The following is a 22,177-nucleotide window of genomic DNA, read 5'->3' on the forward strand; positions in this document are numbered from 1 at the left end:
CATAATATTACATCTAAAAAAACACACATATATATATATATATATATTTTAAATTAATTTTATTATAGTACAGAATAAAATAAAATAAATAATGAATAATTATATAAATATATATTAACATTTTGGAAAAATGTATAATTTTTAACTTAAATCTATCCATATTTAAATTTAAAATAATAAAAATCTATATCTAAATAAATATATACTAATTAACTTTTATTAATACAATAATTAACTAATTATAAAATAAATAAATTTATTTACTTATCTGTTAAACCTTATCCCCTCCTGTAAAAACAATAAAGCATTAAATCAAACTCCTTCAAATCACCCACAAATACTCGCTTCCCTTCCTGAAAATGACCAGTTTACACACAGTTCCTAAAATACCCACAAAAATATGAATTTTAACATCTTGAAATGGTTTATACGCCCACAATCTCTCTCGGGAATTCTTAAATGATGTGCCTAACCTAAGAATTCTTAAATGATGTGCCTAACCTAAGATATTCTTGAAAGAAAAGATTTTTTTTTGTTTTTTTTTTTCTCTCGCAGCAATAGGGTAAAGAGTAGTCTTCACGACTGCGACCGGAGCTTGCAATCAACAGAAGTCTGTCATCGAAGTCTGTTATCGAAGGAGGGGGGAATCGGCAGTAAGGCACCGCTTCAATGGAGGAGGAGATAGGCGGTTCGAATCCTCTTTGCGACGATGGTGAAGCAACAAACGGCGCAGTCGGCAGTGCTAATAAATTAAAGAAAAGGAAGAAAATTCGGAAGAGAAACGAAGACGGTTCAGAGGAACCCAAGAACGGCGGCGAAGTTGAAAGCAATGGAGTCAAAGGCTGTGATGAAACAAACGGTGAAGGATTTAGCGAAGCAAAAAAAGAGAAGAAAAAGAAAAACAAGAGGAAAAATGCGCCTGATGTTGTAGATGAGCAACGGGATGGCGAACAAAAACATCAGGAGAGTGAAGATATTGACGAGTTAAACAATGGTGGCGATAAAAAAGCTGAGAAGAAGAAAGCCAAAAAGATAAAATTCTCCATCGAGAAGCTCGAAGGAGGTACTGCAGAGGTTTCGGGTATCATGAGCGCTGTTTCGTTTGGCACTCTAAAGCTGTCGGAGCCGACCATTAATGCTATTAAAGATATGGGGTTTGAGAGCATGACAGAGGTACTCGCTGTAGCCTTTATCCCTATTTTTACTCCTTTCATTAGAATTAAGACTTTGATGTTCATGAAGTAGGAATGACCGCCATCAGAGTAGACTAGCAAAGAATTACAGATAGTGACGACAGACGCTAGGCTAATAATTTTTCTCCTTACAACTCTGAACTCCAAACCCTAATCCTTAAACTGATCTGACAGAGTACTAGTTTTGATATTCACAACCATAAAGCTTAATCCCCAATCCTTGAAAGCCTCTTATAATATTGCCCCCGACAAACCTGATCCCTAAATCTTAAACCCTAAACCTCAAGCGCTTTTTGGAGAGGTAAACCAAAGAGCTGAGGAGTGTCCTCCGTTCTGACAACAGTCCGGACATAACCTGCCCACCAAACGATTGGGTTCCAGGAACTGTTACCTCAGCAAACAGAACAGAGAGAGGCAAGCTTTTTTATCTCTCTGTGGTCTATACGGGGGACTTTCCTTCAAGTTTTGGATATGCTTCAGGAAACATGCTCTGAGCTCAGGGTCCGCAGTGAATAACATGGATTTTCTTTGGCTTAGGTTCCAGGTCTGTCACGAATCTATTCCATCAAAATTGCTCGGGACTTGAACCTCGTCTCTCGCCTTTTTAACTCGTTGATCAGGTGGCAGACCACAGCAAGAATTGAACCTTGATGGGCATCTTAAAATTCTTTTAGCCTCACCTCTAAATAATGTGCACTCTTCTCTCAAACTGTAGGGTAAGGTCCTAAATCTATACAAGGTATGATTCACAGCAGTAAACAGTTCTGTTGACTCGTATGTTTTGTAATGTTACTTCGAAGTAAAGAACGTTGCTCCAATGAGCTTTGCAGCTAAAGCTGTATATCAGGAGGCTGTAGTTCTTTCATCAAGAAAACGTGTTATTTTGTTCTTCACCTCTTGAGGGATAAGTTATGATTTTCAATTCAGAACCTCTATTAAATGGTAATATAAAATGTTTTGAGCATGCAGTTGACTCTATAAATCTATGAATGCAGATTCAGGCCAGATCCATTCCAGAGCTCCTGAAAGGTTCCAATGTCTTGGGAGCTGCAAGGACTGGCTCAGGGAAGACACTTGCATTTTTAATTCCAGCTGTGGAACTGTTATACCATATATGTTTTACACCCCGCAATGGTACTGGTGTGATCATTATTTCCCCAACTCGAGAGCTTGCCATGCAGGTAGTATTTCTTGAATTGATGATGTTTTAAATGTAGTTGAAATGTGAGGAAGCAAATGGCGTGTTTAGATTGCCATCAACCTTTCTGAGTTTTTGATTATCTTATGATGCTTCTTTCTACATATATATCTTCTGCAATTTTAGATTAAGATTCTTTTTGCGTTCGGAATATGCATTTAGAATGTTCAAAACCTCTGTAAAGTAACACTACTCTCCATTTAACCATGGAACTGTTATACCATATATGTTTTACACCCCACAATGGTACTGTTGTGATCATTATATCCCCAACTCGAGAGCTTTCCATGCACGTAGTATCTCTTGAATTGATGATGTTTTAAATGTAGTCGAAATTTGAGTAAGCAAAGGGGGTGTTTAGATTGCCATCAAACTTTTTGAGTTGTTATTATCTTATGATGTTACTTTCTACATATTAATCTTCTGCAGTTTTAGAATAAGGTTCTTTTTGCATTTGGAATATGCATTTTAGAATGTTCGAAAATTAACAACTTTCTCCATTTAACCATGGAGCTGTTATACCATATATGTTGTACACCCCGCAATGGTACTGATGTAATCATTATTTCCCCAACCTGAGAGCTTGCCATGCAGGTAGTATTTTCTCAAAGTGATGTTGTCTTAAATGTAGGTGAAATTTGAGTACGTAAATGGCATTTTCTGATTGCTATCAAACTTTTTGGAGTTTGTTATTTTTTTTTATGATGCAGCTTTCTATAGTTTTTTCTTATGCAATTTTAGCATAAGATTCTATTTGCATTTGGAATATGCATTTAGAATGTTCAAAACATCTGTCAACTGACAGTGGACACTGTTCTCCATTTAAATGATAGTTTTAACAATTGGAAAAAGTTATAGCTTAATGGATTCCATGTAAGTACACATGACAAGCATGTTAACATTTATGATATTTGAAAAGTGCAGCAATGTAGAAACATGGTTGAAAGTTTAAACACATATTTTTGTTTATTCCTTGCTGAAACGATCCTCTATGTATACATTCTCACATTTAATTCAATATAGATGACATGCTTCACAGTGAACAAAGTAGAGATGGATGTTAGTGTAATATCCTTTGTTTCAAAATTGCAAAATCTGGCAAGGTTGATATATTTAGTGGTTCTAGAGACAATTTATCTGCAAGTAGGCAGCCTAATGCTTCACAATTGGAAAGGAAGTTTTATTATTTATTGTCTTGCTGTTTTCACAAGATAAGATAAAATAATTTTATTAATGTCCAAAGAATGACCATAAATAGGTCAATGGCACTGAAGGATACAACCAATACGAGTACAATGTGGGAGTGCAAATGCAACTCCTAGAAAATGCCAAAGCTAAATCTAGGATAAAATGAAGTAAAGAAGGGTACAATAATAGGACAACCTCATAAACATGTATATAACTGGATCATGTAGAAGGCTAAGTGAATAAGTCCAAGTTTGGAGGTGTATCAATGGGTTTTGTAAACATACATTTTCATTTTGTTTCATCTTTGAGACCAAATGTTTGAGGTCTACCACCTTGGCTTGGAGTTCTGTCTTTTCATGCTCCAAAGCAGCACCTATGAGTTTCAACAACTCAAAGGTGTCTATCTCCCTCAAAGTTGCACACAAAATCTTGAACTTTAGAAAAGGTAGGAGCTCGATTGTGGTAAACCCGGGCGTGTTTACAAATCCTTGTTCTTGGCCATGCCACTGTGAGAGACAAAGGATGAACTGAAAAACTCTTCACAAATAGCTACTCGACCTTGGCTGGACAACAACTTGACTGTTATATAATGATGAGTGGGGGGGGGGTGTGAGTAGTATAAGCTGTTGGTAAGGTTTGGATCAAGAGTTTGATTTGGGGGCCTAACAATTGTTGGACTGTGGAAGTCGATCAAGGGGAGGATGCAAGCTAAGAAGCACAGGTTGATTGCCATCAGTCGCAAACAATCACGAGTTGTTGGCTGTGGCACAACCATGCATGCCAACCGATTGCGACACTGGCTAATGGACGTGGGAGAGGGACATGGGTTGATGGACATAATAGAGGGACATGGGTTGATGGACATAGTAGAGGGATGTGGTCTCTTCAGATCTCAAATGATGAGGCTGATGGTTGATTGACACAGGCTTTCTAGATGTCTAGACAATGAGGCCGGTTGATAATTCCATTGTCCAAAACCTGAGATATTTGATATCTCTGAAATTCATAGAGCTAGTTTCTCCTAAAAATCCAAGGCTAAGCACTGTTGATGTGGGTACCCAAAAAAGGTTAAGAGGGAGTTTTGAGACTCTGTAAAGAGGTAATAATAGTGCTGTCGAATCTCATAATAGATAGGACATTGGAAAATAAATTGATACTTTGTCTTGATCTCCACCATATGAAATAACTTGCAAATCTTGTCCTCTTGTGGAATCTGATGCTCGACCTGAACTTGCAGCCTATAAGAACCCACTCAAATTTGGCACCAAGGGATCATGAGCAATTGCACCGGTGCTAGAGCATGCAAGGAAGTTGAACAATGGGTCTGTCTTTGAGTGCTAAGAAGTGTTCTACATAGAAGGTCATCTTGGGCCTCAACCCTTATGGAGGGTTAAGTCAACTGACTTGGACATATTGCCTCTAGATGTCATCTTTGATGATGCCATTTTTCCCTCGCTTATTTCGCAAGAGATATCTAGCGTGCCTTAAGAATTCTTGAAAGGGTTGAGGAAGACTTGAAACCTCTTAAGACTCGCAAGATATGATGCAAGGCCAATTTGAAAATCGTCTCAAGTTCGAAAGGGTTGGGTTGCAAACTTTTCATGAATAATATTACGAGCAACTAACAACTAGAGCATGAGTGTTTGTGCGCTATCCATCTTGGCCCATGGCAACTTAAGCATGCTAGGTCTCCGCATCTTAGAATGATAAAGAATTGTGGGTTGATGATAGAGTTCATGAGTTTTATCATGGACAAGATGTCTCGAAAATGGTTTTGGAATCATTGTCGCTTGAGAAGAGCAAGGGATGTGTATGCCTTGTTGATATGGGGTTGGAGTGGTTGCCAACCTAAACTTGGGCCTTGAAAATTGGGCTCCCAACCAGGCATAAGTTGTGGTAATCTTAACCTCCTCCTTGCAATAAAAGTAATGGAAGTTTGTGAGGACTTTTGTTGAGCCATTGAATATCATCACCATGGTTTTACTGGGGTTGACCTTTAATTGCCGAAGATCAGAAAATATTGGATACTATCTTTGCAAACATTTTAGGGTGGAGGCCAGGAGGATCACATCATTTTCAAAAAGAAGAATGGTGATGGAGACTAGATGAAGAAGACAACAATACCCTGACTGAATATGCTTTTGAAAGGACTTTATTTCACTGTTATATATCCAAAATGAGCTTGGTGGGGAGAGGACACTCTTGCTTCACCCCAATGGTGTGTTGAATAAAAAGTGATAACATGTGAGTTCTATGGAGGTGGGCAAGGATGAACTCATAGAGATGCAAAATGGCGGTGATGAGGGCCTTTGATGTTTTAATGTCTCCAAGCTATTGAAAAAGGGACTACATAGGATTGAGTCAAATGATTTCTAGAAGTTTATAAAGCAGCAAAAGACTTTCAAAGAGCGGTGCCTTGCCTCCTCTATGATGACTCTAGGGTGAGAATGTGGCCAATAGTCTAATTACTAGGACATAGATTTGCTTTTTGTTTGGCCCTCAGGTGGGATTTCTCAAGCTCCATTGAAGCTTGATAGTTGCAGATGAAGGGCGGTAGCATAGAGCTTGTGGAATTGAATTGTCTCTGTTTTCTTGAGCCTGAGGCTTTGAGGGTTTTAAGACCCGTTTCCCTTACTAATTTCGGTGGTGAAAGATTCCACCCTAGTTGGTAAAACTTCTATTTTATCTTCTATTCTATTATGTTCTGGAAAAACAGGGAAATAACTATCTAAAGCTATCAAAGTTGGTGAGAAATCAAGTGCTGAAGCTCAATTCCCTGGACTGTTTATGATTAATTTTTGTGCTGTACTCGCTGTATTGGATGGATCATCTGGGCAGAATAACGGAAGGTCATTCTGGCAATCACAGTGACCAACTCTGAGGCATCTCGACTTCCTGAGGCACAGTTCGATCCCCCCTCTGTGGTACTGTGGCCTCTCTGAGGCAGGACTCGCCCCTCCCTGTCGCACTACAGCCTCCCTGAGGCAGAACTTAGCCCTCTCTTTGTGGCACTTCGGCCTTCCTAAGGCAATTTCAGTGGCTCTTCTCGAGGCACTTCGGGTATCTCTGCAGCTGAGTTGGGTGACTGCTTCTATAGAAGTTCCTGAGGTATTTTGTTGTTCCTGTGACAAAATGGTAGCTGAGTTAGGGAAATTCTGAGGCAGAACTCGGTCTTCTTCTTGAGCAGTTTGATCCTGCCCTGAGATAGCTTGGTTTCCTCCTTTTTCTGGAATTGGGAGTCAGAGTTCTTGATCAAATTCTATAGCAGAGCTCAGGTCGGATACCTCTGAGTTAGGGCTTCTGTTGTACTGTTACTCCAGTCTGCGTACTAGCATAAGGCAGCTCAGATTATTCTGTAAGAGACTAGGGTAATATCTGCATAGTTAAATTTGTGACTGATATTGAAGTTATTGCTAAATTCATTGTGTATTGAATTACAACGTTGTATTGGAAAGGAATATTGCATTGAATGATCTTATGTTACTTGTTTATGTACTATACTGTTGAATTAATTATTTATTTCATCACTATACAAGCAAGAAATTTTCCATGCAAATCTTTTTAATAATTTAGGATATATGATTAAATATTCAACCATGACCCACTTGATTCTTAAAAGATGGAAGTATTTAAATTTTAAACATGTAATACGGGATGAATATTAAAAAGACAGGAATACAACTTTTTTTCCTTCTAAAATTTATCTCTTATACCAATACAATTCTACTAGGTACAAAGAAATTCTCTTGATTTTAATTTATGTCCTTTAAAGTATGGACCAAAGATTTATTCTTCTCGAATCTCATCTTCGTCTAATGATTCATTTATAAATGTATGACAAGCAATTGGTAACACTTGGTGTCACTCAAAGCACCAAGGTTTCATTCTTCTTGAATCTCCTTTTCCTCTAATGATTTGTTTATAAAACTATGGGAAACAATTGATAACATTTGGTGACACTCAAACATTGCCAAATAAATAGCCCAAAGCTTATGGCTATTAAAGGGAAAACAAAGGCAACATATAGACAATATAACTTGATAAACAAGTTGTAGTTGAGGATTACTATGAATTATAGATACATGATATACTTCATCACCTTTGAAAGGCATTGAACATCAAATGTTTGAGGCGTAATTCCTTTTACCAATTTAATACAAATTATTAGTTGAGCAGAGAATCTTGTTGATTTGGACAAAACATGAAATTGGTATCATATGTACACCACACTTCAAAAATGTTATACATGGCCTTCCAACATAAGTTGAATAGGTCTAGTCCATAAGCATTACTCTAGTGGAAATAACTTGCAACATTTTTCTTTCTTTCATCAAAACCAATGTTTTTTTTTGCTGGTTTACAGAAATTGGGAAACTTTTATTCAAATATAAAAAGATGTGGCTAGGGCACAAAGGTAGTACAGAGGATGAGGCTTCATTTTTTTTCCACAGAAAAAAAGAATCCGTAATTTCATTCATTTCAAACAAAATTACATTTTGCAGATACACCCAAAAAGTGCATTTATCAGAAAAATGGGCACAAGCTACGTAGATAGTCCTTAAAAACCCCAAAAAAACCTAGAGAAATCAAACCCTAAGGGATCTGAGGAAAACCAATAGGCTAAGCATGGCCACCAAAAACCTAGAAAAAATTGAGTTGCAAGCACAAGAAGAAGCTGGCAGGAACCATGCAAGACCAAGAGCAAAACTCCTCCACAAAGTGTAGAAAGAGGCACGAAATTGGCCAGAGCAGTGGAGGAGCCTTCTTAAACACGCCCCCTCAATTCCCAACTCCACAACAATAGAAAAGAGGCACCAAAAAAGAAGCCATAAGGGGTTCTGTCAATCTGAACACACCCAAGATCAGGTGGCAAGAAACAAGGCCATGAACCCTGGACAAAATGATGACAACCCCTGCACCAACACCAGCGAAGCAGTAGAGTGGCGACACTCTAAACCCCCGACCAACAAGAAACAAGGGCAAAAGGTTGCGGTGACCCTAGATCAAGCTTGAAAAACCCATCAAGGGGTTCTAACAGTCTAGGAGAAAATACCAGAGAAGGTCGCTCCCAAAGCCACGAATACACTCCAAGAGTCTACAACAAAGACCGAGTCATAGAGCGAGAAAGAAACCAACAACCACAGACCATGGCAGTGACAAGCAAAACCTCAGATGTGAAAAAAGAGGGCCATGGAGCCCAACAAAAACTAACAACTCTAGCACCTAGCGGAACGCAACGATAGACCAGGGAAATGACAACGACGAGAAGCAGTGGAGAAGCCACACCTAGCAAGCACTGCGTGAGAACTTGCAACAAATAGTAACACTCACCAAGGAATAGAAAGATGGTTGCAAGATGCGAGGATGAGGAGGAATGAACCAAGGAGCCAGGGCCGTTAGGGTTCCAGCCGCTTGGCTCCCCACTCCCTCTTGAGGACCAAACATTTCTAAGGATGAGGCTTCATTAGCAGAGATACTTGGACATGGAGGCAATCTGAGTCAGATTGCTTTTGAATCTAAAAAACCAAAACATTTAGACTTCTTATAACCTTTGACTTTCCAAAAATATCATAGTGAAACCTAGAACAAACAAAGAAGGTTTTACATATCTAAAGCATAATACAAAAGTTCAAAACTATGATTATGCTAGAACTTGTTACTTCTAATTTTGTGGAAGTTCCAAATCCTAATTTTTGGAGTGAATTTTAGAGGGATATATTGTGTACAAGGGGCATTAGGGTGTGAGGTTGTGGATACTAGTTTGCAGGATTTCTATTAGGTTACTTCCACTATCATCATATTCAGTAGCTTACAGTTTGCTCCATTCAAAGGCTTGTTGCACACATCTCCTACAAGAAGTTTGGTCGAGAAAAGTTCATGTTTTGGGACAATTGGTTGTTTTCAATATGACCTTTATGGGAGGGTGATATTGTTAATATGTAGCAATGGTCACATATATTGTAATATGTGAAAATTCCCTGAAAAAGTAGCAAGTGGAAATTTATTCTTCCTACTGATTAATTATGTAGTTTATTTGCTACGACAAACAACGAATAAATCACAGTGTCAATTCTTCACCATAAAAATATTGTGGAAAATAAAGCAGGAACTGAGAAAAAATAGAGCACACACAATAGAATTGACACTGTTATTTTTGGACAAATATCCTCGGAAAAACCCAACATGGGAAAATAGGTGCAATAGATGAGGGTTTTATTATTATTATGCAACAATGAATTTTCTGAGTACAATTTGGATGCCCAATTGGCAATCCTCTGCAAATAATCTGACCAAAATTATTAAGGGAAAATTTAGCTTCCCCACAAGCAATCTGGCTGCAAACTAGCCACTTGAACTTGGCTATCCAAGATCCCTGCGCATATGCTACGCTTGTTGTAACTCGCATTGCTTAAATATGCCTCTGATCAAGACGTCTTTCCTGCTGCTATTGTTGGAAGTGATTCACCGACCCTCTAGAAAATTATCTCGGCCTCCGACACCTGAATTGACCTCCTCCTCAGCCAAATCGAACTGCCCTCTGAAGCTACCTGTGCAACCTCCAGTCGAATAACTCGACCTCTTGTTGTTGCCTCTCTGGAATTGGAAACTCCTCCGGAATTCACTTCTGCTGCTCCTTCTCACTCATGCGTTCCTTCTGGCTCGAATTCTTCTTCCTTGCTCAACCTCTGTAGCTGGATAACTCAATCTGCCAAGGAACTCGACCTCACAAGTGTGTCATCTCCATCCCCATCGAGATGCTCTTATAATCTCTTGTTGGTGAACCGACGACCATGAGTAGATTCCCATTAACGACTAAAATCATCTTCAAACTCAATCCGTGTGAGTTTCTAGAACATTGTCCCTTATCTCAATTAATTGCTGTTCATTAATCATTTAATTATTGATCAATTAACTTAATTGAGCTCTCTTTGGGCGTTTTCTCTCGATTTTTTTTTTTGGGTTTTGGAGATCTTGTGTTTCTTAGCATCTCTGACCAAAGTCGAGACTAGAACACTTGTCTTATGCTACAAAAACTAACACTCCCTCTTAGCGAGGAAGGTGTTCTACTGTCTCATAACATCTCCCATACGTTGTCAATTTCTGACAACCGTGACAACTTGCCACTGCCCACCAAGCCACTGCGAATACTCTGATTCATTTGCCACTCTCTAGCTGAACCACCTTACATATGTGCTGTTATAAACACTGCATTGTACCACTTGTACTGCTACCAATTCTACTCTGTGCTGCAACTAATCTCATGCTGCTGCAACTACTGCAATTGAGAACTAATCTTTGAATCAACTGTCATTGGATTAGCTCTACAACTCTCCTGAGTCTCTGACTGCAACTAGCATCTGCATTGTCCATTGAGTAACTGTCTGTGCTGCAACTGCTCTGCGCACCTTAGCATCTGACTGCAATTAGCTCTACAACTGTCCCTCAAGATCTGATTGCGTCATCTTGAACACTGATCCAACTGCTGCTGAATACTGTGGGCCCTTGTAACAAGGGTAATGATCCATATGAGGAACCCCCCAGTTTTCAGGAGGCTGTTCAACATCAAGTATGGGTGGATGCGATGGTGGAGGAATATAGCTCTATAATGGTGAATGATGTTTGGGAAGTGGTGCCTAGGCCTTAGGACAGATCAATGGTAGGATCTAGATGGATTTACAAGATCAAATATGCTACAGACGTTAATGTGGAGAAATACAAAGCCAGGTTTGTGGCTAAGGGGGGGTATGCTCAGAAGGAAGGAATAGACTACAAAGAGACCTTCGCCCCAGTAGCCAGGTATACATCTATTAGAACCGTGATGTCTCTTGCAGCACAGATGGAGTGGGAGATTCATCAGATGGATGGCAAGATGACATTCCTGAACGGGGTAATAGAAGAGGAAATATACGTTGAACAACCTGAAGGCTTTGAGACACATGAGAAAAAATCTCATGTATGCAGATTGAAGAAAGCCTTGTATGGGCTCAAACAGGCACCTAGAGCTTGGTATGGCCGACTTGAAGGCTACTTGCAGAAGATGGGATTCGTCAAGAGTGATGCAAATCCTAATCTCTACTATTTGGTTGTAGAGAATGAGCCTCTAGTATTAGTATTATATGTGGATGATCTCTTCTTGGCAGGATCATCCAGGTTCGTCAAGGGCTGCAAGAAAAATCTAGCCATAAAATTCGACATGAAGGATTTGGGACAAATGCACTATTTCCTGGGGTTGGAAGTTTGGCAATAGAAGGGTGAGATCTTCCTTGGACAAGGGAGATATGCTACAGAAATCATGAGGAGATTCAGGATGCAGGACTGTAGGCCTATGGCTACTCCAATGATCACCAACTGGAAGAAGATTGATGCATCAGAAGTACAAAGATGTTGATCCCACCTTGTACAGGTAGCTCATAGGACCCCTGATGTATCTGGTCAATACCAGGCCAAACATTTGTTACGCTGTCAACACCCTCAGTCAGTTCATGGTAGAACATAAGAGGGTGCATTGGGCAGCCGCCAAACATGTTCTCAACTTCTCAGGTATATACAAGGAACAATCGAGCATGGAATATTGTACGTCAGAGGCAATGACATTAGACTGAGTGGGTTCACTGACCCAGATTGGGTTGGAAGTTCTGTAGATCGGAAAAGTACCACTGGGTACTGTTTCAACATTGGATCAGGGACGACTTTCTTGGTGCAGTAGGAAACAGAAATTCGTAACTTTGAGCTTAGCTCAAGAAAAATAGATGGCTGTGAGCACAGCTTTGTGTGAAGCCATATGGCTCATAAAGTTGCTTGTGAACCTATTCAATAGAAGGACAAACGCGACCAGGATCATGTGTGATAATCAGAGTTGCATCAAGCCCTCAGAGAATCCAATATTTCATGATCAGTCAAAGCACATTGATATAAGGTGTCACTTTGTCAAAGACTGTGTCCAAAGAGGTGTTGTACGATTGAGCTACACTCCTACCGGAGAACATGTGGCAGACATTCTCACTAAGGCCCTAGGAAGAACAAAGTTTGTTTATTTCAGGGAGAAGATGGGGATGGTAAAGAATCCATTTCAGTAACAGAAATGGATAAGTATCAGGAGTTGCAGTGTCACAGATAGCAGTGGTAGTGCTATGGGCATCATGGGCAGCATGTTGAGAGGGAGTTGTAGTACAGATGTAGCAGTGGCAGTGGCAGAGCCATGGGCAGCAGTACAGGAAGCAACAATGCAATGGATGTTGGGCAGTAGGCCAAACATCAACACAGGTATCGGTGTGGAAGGATCAGTGTGATGTTCAGTGGTGGAACATTACTAGAGTACATTCCTCGCTAAGACAGAGTGTTGATTTGTGGTAGGATCAGATGTGCTCTAGCCATGAAAAATTGAAAATTGGTGGAGAGGCTAATGCACATGTGATCTTCAAGACCCAGAAATCGTTTTGAGAAATTCCATCGGGATGAGGATTTATTAAACTAATTAATATTTGTAATGGGTTCCTAAGTCTAAACTTAGGAAAATAAAAATATTAATGGGTATTAATAAAGATAAGGATGAGAAGTTTCTAAGGAGGAGGATCAAGTCTGTTTTAATCTTCGTCGTTGATTAGGGACTTAATCTTGGACGTTGATTCATCAACAGGAAAAGTATAAGAGAAGACTTGAGAGTCATTTGGAGACACACCAACAGATACTCAGTATATCAAGGAAAATCGATTCTCAAAGAGAAGGAGAGCGATTTCAGAAGTAGAGTTGTAGGGTGGAGGAAGAGGGGGATTAGCAGCAGTCTAAGGAGCTCAAAAGAGTGACGCAGGGAGTTCGAGAGACAACGCAGAGGGAGACGCAGATTAGTGAGACGCAAGGATGACGTAGATCAATGAGACGTAGGGATGACGTAGAGAGGGACCAGAGTTGCGCGGAGCCACACAAAGTGATGCAGGGCTGTCGCAGTAGAGAAAGGAAACTCTCCAGGGTGTCAGAAAGTCTTAGGTGTTTTCTCCTAGTGTCTATGTAAATTTTTTTGTAAAAGCGATTGCTGCTGAAGATCAATAAAATCCCTCCTCTATTGCACTGGTTTTCCTGCGTTGGGTTTTTCCAGGGACAATTGTTCAAAAATAACTGTGTTGATGTGATTGATTCTTGTGCATATGTTTATTTCTGTATAATGATGTGATATCTGTAGTAGAATTTATTTTAATATTTACTGAAGAGATTTCGTAAATAACTTATTGGGAATAATAAGTAGGTGAAATAAATCAGTTGCTACAGTAATAGAATTTCTGTTTAGAAATTTTCACACTCTTGCATATTTATGTATGTGTATGTTTAATACAACTAGCATTGCAAATTAGTTACAACAATATTTGCTCAATATTATATATTTATATATGATGTTACTGAAATTTTGTTCTCACTAGTGATTACTTATACATTTTGTCAGGAGACATAAGACAACTCATTTGAATGCTACTGCAATGTTGAATCCATAACGCATCTTGATTTAAATTTAACAAAGCCACTAACCAACAACTCAGTGGTTCATATCCTGGCTCTCAAGACATGTACACACCTAGGATCAAGATGGGCACTAACAACTTTTCTATAATTATCCTTGTTATTCATATCTCCTACTACTACACAAAAGACTCTCGCTAGTCCTTAAGAGTTGTTTTGGCAATAACAACTTCAATCTTAGAGGTGGCTTTCATATTGTTCATACAATATATTCTCTTGTGCACTCTTTATGACATTTGTTGATGTTTTATATAAGGTATTCCCTTTCGGACAACAATGTAATATATATTATATTATGTACAACAATATATATTTATATATTATATATTATATTATATATAATATATAGATATAAATAATCAATAATTAATTAATAATAAAAAAGAAAAGACATATCTTATTTCAAAGACATGTCTATTAATGGAAGACACCCCGATATGTATATATATTAGGGTCCCCAATTGTAATCAAACATCAATAAATAATATCTCGTATATCTTATATCAATCAAATAATATTTACTCAATCATAAAAACGAAATTAAGGTTGAGAATTTTTCAAGTGTGTAATTATTGATCATAAGGCAATAATTATCAAGATCTAAAAATAAGAAAAAATTCAACATGGTATCAGAGTGCTGGTAAAGAGCCCATGGTATTTGCCAAAACAACATCGTAAAAAAAAAAGAATTTATGTATTTGTAATTTTTTTTTGTTTAACAGTTGGTGGTTTATAGGTCCATGGTTTTGTTAAACCATTGGCCCATGATATTTCCTACCATATAAAATAAAACAAAAGACTTTCTTAAAGTGAAGTGCATGTTAAGACAAACACTACATAGTTGGAAATAAGTTAATTTAATTTGCCATTTACAAGATGGTGTCCAATCTCAGAGTAGAAGATTGGCTTGATGGAGCAGATAGTTTCAAATCATGGAAGCGTAAAATACTTCTCATCCTAGAAGAGAATGAGCTCTTGGATTATGTCAAGAAAGACCTCCTCGAACTGTAAGAGTAAGAGGCCAAGGCAAAGCATAAGAGAATGTGATCAAGGCCAAGTGGATGTTAGATTCAATGAAAGACCACTTAATTCCTCGTGTATCAGAATTGAAGACACCAAAGGAAATGGTTGATGCCTTATCAAGATTAAATGAAAGCAAGAATACAACCAGGAAGCTAACTCTAAGGCATCAATTCAGAAATGTAATGATGAACAAATCAAATTCGATTTTTACCTACTTCATGGGGATTTCTCAGATCAAGGATTAACTAGTAGCTATTGGAGATTCTTGGGATGCATTTGTTGAAGGAATTTGTGCAAGAAGGAAATTACCTAAATTTGATAAGCTATGGATAGATTGTGCTCAAGAAGAATCAAGATTGATATCCAAGGCACACAAGACCAATTATGAAGAAAATCAAGCTCTTGCTGCTCATGTGAAGAAAGGAAAATAAAGAAGAAACAACAATCTGAAGAAAAATAGAATATTAGTCCCAGAGCACAAGAAGGATATCTAAGATTAGGTGTTACAATTGTTAGAAGTTGGGACACTTTACTTACCAATGTTCTCAAGGGAAAGGAAAAAAGAAACATCATGCATATGTAGCAAATATGGTCAACCTCTCAGTAAAAGATAATAGTGACAAAAGATGAAGAGTATGTCCTTTTCTCAACTCTCACAGGCATTATCACTCAAGGAAGCAATAGTTGGCTAGTATACAGTGGTGCTTCCAAGCACATGACTGGGTTTCGAAATTCTCTTACAAATTTGACAAAAAGGAGTTCATCCCTTTAGGTGGAACTTGGAGATGATTCAAAGCATGCAGTAAAAGGAGTAGGAGAAACATCCTACCAACTTGATTTAGGTAACTCCATTTCAATAAAAGATGTATTGCTTGTACAAGATTTAAATAAGAATCTTCTCTCTATTTCTGCTTTAGAAGATCGAGGCTTTAGAATAGCTTTTGTTGATGGCCAAGTCCTTCTATGGTCTAAGGGTTCAAGCATAGATTCAACCGATGTGATTGGTGTTTGAGAGGGAGAATTGTATAAATTAAAGGGACACCCAACACAAGCTCTTGTAGACAATAGTATTAGCTCTAGTGAGCTATGGCACTGAAGACTTGTTCACCTCAACTACAGAGCCTTGCCAATTTTGAGCAAAATGGTCACAGGTCTACCAAATATGTAGGTGGAGCATGATGGAGTATGCAAAGGTTGTTCACTTAGCAAAGATGCTAAGGGAAGTTTTCCAAGTAGCGACAATAGATCCAAGGGGATCTTGGACATTATGCATTCAGATATGACATTTTCAATAAGTTTCAAGAATTCAAGGCTTTAGTAGAAAATCTCTCTGAAAGATTGATTAAAGTTTTGAGGTCAGATAATGGAGTTGAATACTCCTCAAATGAGTTCAAAGACTTTTGCTGAGAAGCAGGTATTAAGAGGGAGTTGGCAACTCCATACAACCCCCAACAAAATGGGGTTGTAGAGAGAAAGAACGAATCAATTGTAGAGGCAGTGAAAGCAATGATCCATGACCAGAAGTTACCCATGTATCTATGGGCAGAAGGATATTTGGCTATCCAGTGTACATACCTGTTCCTAAGGAAAAGAGAACGAATCTAGAGCCTTCAGGAAAGAAGGGCACCTTTGTTGGATATAGTGAGACTTCAAAGGCTTATAGAATATACATCTCCGAACAGAGAAAGATTGAGATTAGCAGAGATGTCACTTTTGATGAAGAAGAAACTTTCAAGAAATCTAGAGAGTCTCACATGGACGAGGATAGAGAGGAGCAAGAGGCTCCCAAGGATACAATGATGATTGACTCTACTCCAGAAGAACATATCCCAGAAGATCAGGATGAGACAATAGAGCCAGAGATACCGGTAGATCCACCCAAAGAGGTTATAGTCATCAAGAAGAGACCGGTATGGCTCCAGAGGAACATGTAGGAAGTAGAAAAACATGCAGCTATAAGAGGCTCCTTCAGAGAGAGCAAGAGATCACACAAGTTTTCCAGCTATGTGGTGTTAATGAGTGAGATCATTGACTCAAAACCTTCCGTTTATAAGGAAGCCGCAAAACAACAAGTGTGGAAGGATGCTATGATGGAAGAGTACCAATCCATATTGAAAAATGATGTGTGGGACGTGGTTTCGAGACCAAAATGGTAGTCAATGGTGACTTCAAAATGGATCTACAAGATCAAGCATGCTATAGATGGTAGCATAGAAAAGTACAAGGCTAGATTTGTGGCTAGAGGATTCTCCCAGAAAGAGGGAAAAGATCGTAATGAAACATTTGCCCCAGTAGCCAGGTACACTTATATTAGATTTATCATCTTTATTGCTTCTGTTATGGGTTGGAAATCACACTAGATGGATGTAAAGACTGCCTTCCTAAATGGTGTAATTCAAGAAGAACTTTACATAGAGAAACCACAAGGTTTTGTGATTCGTGGGAAGGAGTCCCATATTTGTAAATTGAAGAAAGCTTTGTACAGGCTTAAGCAGGCACCCGGGCCATGATATACTAGAATAGACAGTTATTTGATGAGCTTGGGGTTTACCAAGAGTAAATTAGATCCCAACCTTTACTACAAGGTTGAAGATGGTTGCCCCTTGATATTGGTACTATATGTAGATGATTTGTTTCTTACAAGGGATGAGAAGCTCATAGATGGGTGCAAGAGGGAGCTCACTTCAGAGTTCGAAATGAAGGATCTGGGTTTAATGCACTATTTCATAGGATTAGAAGTGTGGCAGAGATCAGAATAGATCTTCCTTAGCCAAGGAAAGTATACTGTTGAGATGTTGCGGAGATTCAGGATGATGGACTGCAAGTCCATGCCCACACCTATGGTTACGAATCTAAAGTTCTTGAGTGATTCTTCTTAGATTTCGTAGATCCCACGATGTACAAATAGTTGATCGGATCCTTGATGTACCTAGTTAATACCAGGCCAGATATATGCTTTGCAATGAACACATTGAGTCATTACATGAGCAAGCCTAGACATCTACATTTGGTAGCAGCAAAGCATGTACTTAGGTACTTGCACGGTATGGTTGGATATGGACTCAAATATGTCTCGGACGATGAAGTAAAGCAACAAGGTTATACAGACTCTGACTAGGTAGGGAGTGCAGTAGACATGAAAAACACATCAGGACGCTGCTTCGGTTTAGGATCGGGTATGATCTCATGGTTTAGAAAACAGTTACCAGTGGCACTTTGTACAACGAAGGCTGAATATAATGCAGCTAGTGATGCAAGCTGTGAAGCAGTGTGGCTTCGAAAATTGCTTGTAGGGTTATTTGATCTAGAGTCAGAGCCAACTTTGATATACTGTGATAATCAATGTTGTGTGAAGCTTTCAGAGAATCCAGTCTTTCACTACAAGTGAAAGCATATGGAGACCAAATACCATTTCATCTGAGACATGGTACAGAGGAGCAGTGGAAGTCTGGTACATATCCACAGATGAGCAGACATGAAATATCCTCACCAAGCCTCTATCTAAAGTGAAGTTTGAATACTTCAGAGACAAGCTTTGTGTGATGCAGAATGTCCACCCTCGTTGAGAGGGAGTTGTGATTGATTGGTTGATACAGCAAGGAGGTAGGTCAAACAGGTTTCCGTTGAGGCTTGTAAATGTTAAATTTATAAACCACATTTTGTAAGTTATGCGTCAGTTGGGTAATTGTGCTTACAATTTGTACAGGTCAGCTTATTATCAAACAACATGCATACTCATGTAAGGATTTGTTAGGACCACTGTTTTACAAACCGGCCGTTTCGAAACTGACTCGGCCGAGTCGAACCGTTTCAATAGCCTGAGGACTGACCCGGCCAAATAACGGTCCGGTTGACCGAGTCACACATGACTCGGCCGAGCCATCCATATGACTCGGCCGAGTCATGTGTGACTCGGTCAACCCGGCCAGGTCCGATATGACTCGGCCGAGTCACAAGGGGACGGCTGGGCAGCGTAAAAACATAAAAAAAATTCATTTTTTTGGTATTTTTTCAAATGTTAAATGCAATTTTCAAGTTTTCATGTTGTCTAAGGTAGGAAATCTACTCTCTAGCCATATATTTTCTTAGAAAACTGACCAGACATTGCCCAGTAAATGAATGTATGTGTGTTTGTTGCGTAATTGTTGTGAAAATGCCCGCGTGTTATTGTTCTATGTCTGAGATATTTTGAAAGATAAGGGTTTTTATGTAATGCATTGATATATGTCCAACATAACCAATCAGACAAAATTTAAGTTAGTTTGACCTAATTTCCTTTCTATATGCCCACATTTCCAATTTGGCATGTGAAAAGGGTTGTCAAAGCAATGGATATTTCCCAAAACCCAAAAGTCATTAAAACTTTATGAAAAACATGTTAGTTGGATCTATTTATCGCGCTTTCACCCCACTTCATTGTGTTATCATTTCTTTAATTGTACTGTCATTCAACCCCTTTTCCACATACCTAGTGTAGGCACAAGATCAAAGTTGAAAGGGTGTGTTGCACCTTATATAATCAGATGGAAATCCCAGGGAGAAAATGAAAAACCAAGGGAGGAGAGGTGGTTCGTTTTGAGACCAGAAGTTTAGAGATGGTAAATGCCGACCCTACAATCTAACTAGCATTCAAACATACAGGATGCATAGCTTTATGTGGAAAATTCAAACACATGGCCACCACTTTCAGCTTGCCAGTTTGTTTTCCCTCAGTTGTAAAGGTGACAAGGTCAAGGTCTCTATTTATACACAATTTGTTGCTTGATTGAAGGGACACGTCTCTGGAGGTCGCCGACTATGTATTGCCATTGGGTACCATTTTGATATAGTGGATTGGTTGATGAGCCTACTTTGATCATATGTTGTCTTCCATCTATATTATAATGCTGTGTGTTTGGAAACATGAATGAAAATCTTTAAAATTATGTTTAAAATATTTAAAATTATGTTTTTTAATAAAAAAAATAAATATTTAATGTATTTTTTACAACGACTGAGTCATTGAAATCGAGCCGGCCGGGTCATTACCTTTTCGGAGTCGGAGTCGGAGTCGATCCTCGGCCGAGTCGGAGTCGGAAATGAGTCGATCCTCGGCCGAGTCGGAGTCGGAGTCGGAGTCGATCCTCGGCCGAGTCGGAGTTTTAAAACATGGGTTAGGACTATCTACCAGAAACTACTTTTATGGTATATAATTTTGACGGTCAGATGATAATCATGGATATTGTTCTAAATGTTTATGGAATCAGACCAATAGGATATTGCAATTGAATTAGCTGAGCAACTGATACCACTCCAGTTTTTATTTGTAATAATCATAATTTTTGGATCACACTAATTTAAATAAGTGCTTGGAGAGGTTCATGCAGAATCGAGGTAAAGCAACCAATGTTTTAAAGTCCAACTTTATGTAACATCACCTCACAATTATCCAACTCATCTGTAAAATAGGTAGTGTTTTAGTTGTAAGAATCTTTGATAAGATACAGAAAGTCCAAAATTATAGCTATTATGTTATGCGCTACATCTTTTTATAATGACATATAATTGATGCAGCAAGGAGGTAGGTCAAACAGGTTCCCTTTGAGATTTGTCAACGTTAAAGTTATAAGCCACATTCTTGAGAAGCATTATTGAAGAAATGAAACAAAGCCAACAAGAAGGAAATTGATATTTTCTCCACTTCCAAAAAGCCTTTGACATAGTCCAAAAATACCTTCTGACAGATTACATACCATTGTGCGAAAGTTTCCTGTTGCAGGAGTTATGAAACTCTAGAGAAAATATTTATGGGTGGTATAATTGTTACATCTTTGCAAAATTAGAAATTTTCCAGTCCTTTTATTGGGTGAATTGTTGTCAAATTATTTGCATGGGAAATTGGGTTAGGGATACAAGTATGTGGTAATATAACTTCATTGCATACTTGCTACCTTGTAGTTGCTCTCCACTGTTCTTTCTTTCAGGCACTTTTCTATGTGTCTCTTTTTGCGGACATTTTCTTGCAGATTGAAAACATGTTTTACAGTGAATCCATTGTGTCTGGCTTTATTTCTTGATCAACTGCTGATATTTCAAGCTTTGATATTGTCTGGAGACTTGAGATTTTATTTGTAATTTTGTAGGCTATATTTTTATTTCAGATTGATTGTCTAGTGCTTTTCTTATTGATAATAAAATAAGTGATGGTTGGTAAGTTCACACAAGAGATATTGAAAATGAAAACCTATTTCTGATGCATAAATATCTAAAAAGCCACAACTTTACTTTGAGCATTTCTTTTGTAATATATGCTAAGTGTTGATTCACTTGTATTGGAGGTTAATACTAAAACTTGTCTTCCTGTACGCTTTGTATGACAGATATATGGTGTGGCAAAGGATCTCATGAAATACCATAAACAGACTCATGGTTTAGTTATAGGAGGTGCTGCACGTAGAGTTGAGGCAGAGCGACTTGCTAAAGGAGTAAACCTATTGGTTGGCACTCCTGGTAGACTTCTGGACCATCTTCAGAACACCAAAGGCTTTATATATAAGAATCTAAAGGTAAATAAAAAATCTAATGGGATATTTTTTCTGGATCCCTTTATATAAGGTATGTTTTAGGTTATGGTTTGTAAATAAAATACTTTAGCCTGTGTCAACTTACTAAGGTATGGTTCCTTGTTGGGCGGAATCTTTGCCTGAGGTTTTGTGATCCCTACGTTTCTGCTAATAGAACGGTAAAAGGGAAATGACATATGGATGAAAACAGGTCCTCCTAAGAACTAGGTCATGTGGTTTTTCTTCATGTTTGAGTTTGATGGCAATAATTTTTGAAAAAAATTGCTGGTGCAAAAAGCAAAGATAAAATTTGCAATTAAGATTGAGAAATAGAATTAAGCGTATTTTAGACTTCCTGAAAACATATAAGACCATCATATACTGTTCAGCATCAAGTCAAAAGATATATCTGCATGTTTAATGTTTTAAAATTAACTAAAAAAATATTGTAATGATTTGTATAGTTTATTTTGCACAATCATTAGAAATTTGTCAATACTTGAGGTTCAACGAATTTCAGTTTT

At 38.4% G+C, this 22,177-nt stretch overlaps 1 protein-coding gene across 2 annotated transcripts in view; it reads left to right on the forward strand.

Moving 5' to 3' along the window:
- The first annotated feature begins 402 nt into the window (after positions 1-402).
- LOC149170269 (P-loop containing nucleoside triphosphate hydrolases superfamily protein) overlaps positions 403-22,177 on the forward strand; it is an 82,074-nt gene continuing 60,299 nt past the window's right edge. The window contains exons 1-3 of one of the 2 annotated variants that reach the window (XR_016259857.1): positions 403-1,173; positions 2,189-2,374; positions 21,471-21,656. Coding sequence is in view for 1 of the 2 variants with exons in the window: in XM_089428973.1 (XP_089285099.1) it covers positions 670-1,173; positions 2,189-2,374; positions 21,471-21,656 (876 nt within the window). In the remaining variant the exon portion in view is untranslated. The remainder of the gene's footprint in view (positions 1,174-2,188; positions 2,375-21,470; positions 21,657-22,177) is intronic. The other variant, XM_089428973.1, reaches the window with a different exon arrangement.

This window comes from Pinus tabuliformis, chromosome 4_2 (assembly GCF_031772625.1).
Source record: "Pinus tabuliformis cultivar Carrire ecotype Pingquan chromosome 4_2, CPIR1, whole genome shotgun sequence".
In the NCBI taxonomy this organism is placed as follows: Eukaryota; Viridiplantae; Streptophyta; class Pinopsida; order Pinales; family Pinaceae; genus Pinus; species Pinus tabuliformis.